Source organism: Sinocyclocheilus grahami, unplaced genomic scaffold (assembly GCF_001515645.1).
Source record: "Sinocyclocheilus grahami isolate Dianchi unplaced genomic scaffold, SAMN03320097.WGS_v1.1 scaffold201.1, whole genome shotgun sequence".
In the NCBI taxonomy this organism is placed as follows: Eukaryota; Metazoa; Chordata; class Actinopteri; order Cypriniformes; family Cyprinidae; genus Sinocyclocheilus; species Sinocyclocheilus grahami.
The window spans coordinates 985,975-990,792 of record NW_015505380.1 but is presented as its reverse complement, the minus strand read 5'-3'; the positions used below and the strand labels follow the sequence as shown (position 1 = coordinate 990,792).

At 46.5% G+C, this 4,818-nt stretch overlaps 2 protein-coding genes across 4 annotated transcripts in view; one reads left to right on the top strand and one right to left on the bottom strand.

Moving 5' to 3' along the window:
* bloc1s6 (biogenesis of lysosomal organelles complex-1, subunit 6, pallidin) overlaps positions 1-722 on the bottom strand; it is a 6,491-nt gene extending 5,769 nt beyond the window's left edge. The window contains exon 1 of the mRNA XM_016285739.1: positions 482-722. Within this exon, the coding sequence (XP_016141225.1) occupies positions 482-524 (43 nt within the window). The 5' untranslated portion in view covers positions 525-722. The remainder of the gene's footprint in view (positions 1-481) is intronic.
* A 24-nt stretch (positions 723-746) lies between these two features.
* slc30a4 (solute carrier family 30 member 4) overlaps positions 747-4,818 on the top strand; it is an 8,361-nt gene continuing 4,289 nt past the window's right edge. For 2 of the 3 annotated variants that reach the window (XM_016285737.1, XM_016285736.1), the window contains exons 1-3: positions 747-1,412; positions 3,535-3,681; positions 3,757-3,910. In XM_016285737.1, the coding sequence (XP_016141223.1) occupies positions 1,022-1,412; positions 3,535-3,681; positions 3,757-3,910 (692 nt within the window). In that variant the 5' untranslated portion in view covers positions 747-1,021. The remainder of the gene's footprint in view (positions 1,413-3,534; positions 3,682-3,756; positions 3,911-4,818) is intronic. The other variant, XM_016285738.1, reaches the window with a different exon arrangement.

Below are 4,818 nucleotides of genomic sequence, written 5' to 3'. Positions count from 1 at the left end.
CCGCACACAACCACACACAAGCGCCCACACACACACAAGCGCACACACACACACAAGCGCACACACACACAAGCGCACACACACAAACACAAGCGCACACACACAAGCACACACAAGCGCGCACAAACACACACAAGCGCACACAAACAAACACAAGCGCACACACACAAGCACACACAAGCGCGCACACACACAAACACACACAAGCGCACACACACACAAGCGCACACAAACACGCACACACATATAATAAGCCCACATATATATATATATAATTACAGAATAAAGATAGAGTTGTATATAAAATACATCAAATAGGGTAAATGGTTTGTAAAGCTCAGAAACTATTCGTCTGGTAATTACAGGCCTGCTTCCGTCAACAAAACCATAAAGGCGTGTTTTTATTATTAAACTGGCATTCATCGATGTGCTATTGGGTCAAATAATATCATAAAGAGCCAGAAGTGCCGCTCCTGATCACCTGTCTCCTCCTCATCTTCCTCTTCCTCCTGCTGTCTGTCCATCCTCCTCCTCTTCCTCCTCCTCTTCCTCCTGACACACACACGCTTTCAGGTTCTGTGCACACGAGCCTCGCTTTACTAGCGTCTGATCCTGAACCTGAACCTGAACCTGATCCTGATCCTGATCCTGATCCTGATCCTGATCCTGATCCTGATCCTGATCGATGTGAAACTGTTTCCAGGAGCAGCGGCACACAAACATCACGTCTCTCTCTCTCTCTCTCTCTCTCTCTCTCTCACACACACACTCCGAGATCCGCCTGAACACTCTCCGCGATGGACGGAACCAGCGAACGGCAGAGCCTCGGAGGGTTGGTGCTCGTTTACTCATAAACCGGAGAGCGTGACTTCAGTGAGAACGGAACGGACGACTGACGGAGCGTCCAGATCCGCGTCAGCATCAGCGCGTGCAGCTGCGTCACGTGACCTCGCCAGGTGTGTGCGCTGTGTTCCAGGTGAGCGGGGTGTGGATGCTGTAGGGTCACTAGAGCTCCTCGCAGATGTCTGGCTCGGGGCTGATGGGGCGCGTGAGGTCAGCGTTCCGCAGGCAGCCGGACAGCTGGCACCTGAGCGACGCGGCGGCCTTCGACTTCTCCGACGAGCTGCAGGACGACGAGCCGCACAGGTTCAGCCAGCTGAAGGTGGTGGTGTCCGGAGAAGCGGACGACGTTCCCGTGGCTTCACGCAACGGCGCAGCGGTCAGCACGCTGCTGGTGGACGACGACGACTCTCTGCTGGGCTCCTCGTCCAGTCTGGGGAGCCCCGGGGCCACACCGGACCCCTGCGACGGATGCCGCCGGACCAGAGAGCGCGACAAGCGCAGGAGGGTGATGCGGAAGCTGGGCGTCGCGGCGCTGCTCTACTTCGGGTTCATGGTGGGCGAGCTGATCGGTGAGCGCCGGCGCATCCGCTAGCTTCCGTAACCCTGCAAAGTGCGCAAATTGAAAATGCAACGCGTCAATTTCGCAAAAACACCCATAGATCGCATTAAAAGTGTTTACGCTCGCGTGGTTTTTCAGGCAATATTTCCCAAAACCGCAAAGGAAACGGGTTTTCGCTTTTACAGGTCACGTGGTGTATGTAAATAAGTCATAAAGTGTATACAGTGTTGCCAACTTTAGCAACTTTTCTTCCAAAAGCACCTAGCAACAAATGTAGCAATTTTTGTCATTTATTTGGCGACTTTTGTTAAGCGACTCAAATGATAAAAAGGCACATATTTTCCATCTGAATTACACAAAAGGAGGAAACCAAAGATGCCTAGCAGTACAATAATCACATGAATTAAGTTAGCTGCTACATGCAATTGTTCAATTTAATAATAATAATGATTAAATAATTGTTCATTTATGATCCACCTTGTTAGCTTGTACCTGAGATTGTTGAGCAGTTAGTACACCGTAAGAAAAATATCTAGAAAAGGTACTAGTAATTTTTCAAGACATATCCGTTGTAACCCGAAAACACAAAATGCTATGCGTAATTTAAAATGCAGGTGAAAAATCAATATGGAAAATTGCTTCATATTAACATAGCTTGTGCCCTCTTTTTATACTAACTGCTGATACTCTGCTTAAAACTGTAATAGTTCAGAATGTGTGGTTTTGCTAGTTTACAAACTAATAAAAAAAACTTCAGTTGTAATTGTTCAAAAATGTGTAAGTGTTCAATAATTCAATGTTGTATTTAAAAATAGTTATTTATATTATTTTATGAACAAATCTAAATTAACACCAAATATTTGTGTCCTGAGATTTTATGTAATTACACTTCAGTCACTTAACATCGCTTAATGGAAATACCGTCATTTCGCAATACGTTATTATTGACGGTTATCAAATATCGCTAAAGTTTTGCACAAATCTGTTCTGGAAACGTAGCTAGAGCTATGTTTCCGTCCACCTGTTTTTATGCGCATTTTGGGATATCGCATAAAGATTGCTGGATGGAATCGCCAAGATGCGAATAAAATCTAAAAATGCAGATTAAAGACGTATGCGCTCAACTAAGTAGGATAGAAGCATGCGAATAAACCGTGATGAAACACTTTTACTGCAGCAAATACTATTTATCTTAGCGCAAGTTAATCAGGAAGCGACAATTTTGTTATCTTCAACTCACTGGATGGAAACAGTGCTTTATTCGCAATTTATTCCAATTTTGCGCATTAAATTTAATTGATGAATTTGGATGGAAACATAGCTAGTGCGCTCCAGTGTTGGGCTCGTTACTCAAAAAATAGAATTTATTACTCTTTACTACTTACTCCTTTCAAAAGTAATATTATTACTTATTACGTTCTGGCAAAAGTAATTAGTTACACTACTAGTTACATTACTTTTCCTTCACGCCCCACAGAAGTTGCGTATCTTACCCCAAAAAAATCTTCTGAAATGTTACTAACAATATATTTCTGCCTCATCGCAGTCAGAAGTGATTACAAACACTCAGTGGTGACTTTTAAGTGTTGTATTAACCTCGTTAATTGTCATGTGTAGCTTGAAGCTAATTGTAGCTATAATATCTCTGTTACCTATATACGATTATATTTCAAGATTTATTTTATCAAAAGAAATAGCATACATTTGTAAGAAAATGTTTCGTTTTCTAAAAAGATTTTTAAATGTAGTGATACAATTTGTATCAGGATCAAAGGGATGAGTGTCAGCCGTGTAACGCCAGAGTAAAGTAACGCCACGACTTACACAGCAGTGTTCAGATCATCTTTTCTTCTTACAAAATCAACGTAACGGCAATATTTTCATCCGCTGAATGTACGCTTTTCCAAGCTTCCCTGCTGCTCTGGTGACTTCATGTGTTCACGAGTCGTGGAAATAAATCTAGGAATTATTAGATTGTTGGATTTGAAGTCAGTAGGTGTTAAAGCATCAAAAGTAACTAAGTAACAAGCTGTTTTATGGATGGTAACTGTAATATTATTACACTACTAGTTACTGCACAGAGGCATATTATTGCTGTAACTAGTTACAGCTGAAAGTTCTCTGTCTTTCAGGTGGATACGTGGCCAACAGTCTGGCCATCATGACGGATGCGCTGCACATGCTGACGGACCTCATCGGGATCGTGGTGTCGCTGCTGGCGCTCTGGCTCTCGGCCAAACCTCCCTCCTACAGATTCACCTTCGGCCTCCACCGGCTCGGTAGGCGTCTCGTCTCGTCTCGCTGCGTCTCTGTGGCGTGTGTGACGTCTCACCGGTGTCTCTGTGTGTGTTCAGAGGTTCTGGCCGCTGGAATCAGCGTGCTGCTGATCTATATTCTGACCGGTGTGCTGCTGAACGAGGCTGTGCAGAGAACCGTCCATCAGGACTTCAACATCGACGGAGACGTGATGCTGATCACAGCCGCGGTGGGCGTCGCCGTCAACCTGCTGTGAGTCCCTCACACACACACACTCATGCACACACAGATACACACTCACACACACACACACGTCTGCACACACACACACTCACGCTCACACTCACGCGCACACAGATACACACGTCTGCACATGCACACTCACACACACGTCTGCACACACTCACACAGATTCACACACACACACACAGATACACACGCACACACTTACACGTGCGCACACACACTCACACTGACACACACACTCACACTGACACACACTCACACTGACACACACACACACTGACACACACACACATACTGACTCACACTGACACACACACACACGTCTGCACACACACATGTCTGCACACGCACACACAGATGCACAGAGGCATATTATTGCTGTAACTAGTTACAGCTGAAAGTTCTTTGTCTTTCAGGTGGATACGTGGCCAACAGTCTGGCCATCATGACGGATGCGCTGCACATGCTGACGGACCTCATCGGGATCGTGGTGTCGCTGCTGGCGCTCTGGCTCTCGGCCAAACCTCCCTCCTACAGATTCACCTTCGGCCTCCACCGGCTCGGTAGGCGTCTCGTCTCGTCTCGCTGCGTCTCTGTGGCGTGTGTGACGTCTCACCGGTGTCTCTGTGTGTGTTCAGAGGTTCTGGCCGCTGGAATCAGCGTGCTGCTGATCTATATTCTGACCGGTGTGCTGCTGAACGAGGCTGTGCAGAGAACCGTCCATCAGGACTTCAACATCGACGGAGACGTGATGCTGATCACAGCCGCGGTGGGCGTCGCCGTCAACCTGCTGTGAGTCCCTCACACACACACACTCATGCACACACAGATACACACTCACACACACACACACGTCTGCACACACACACACTCACGCTCACACTCACGCGCACACAGATACACACGTCTGCACA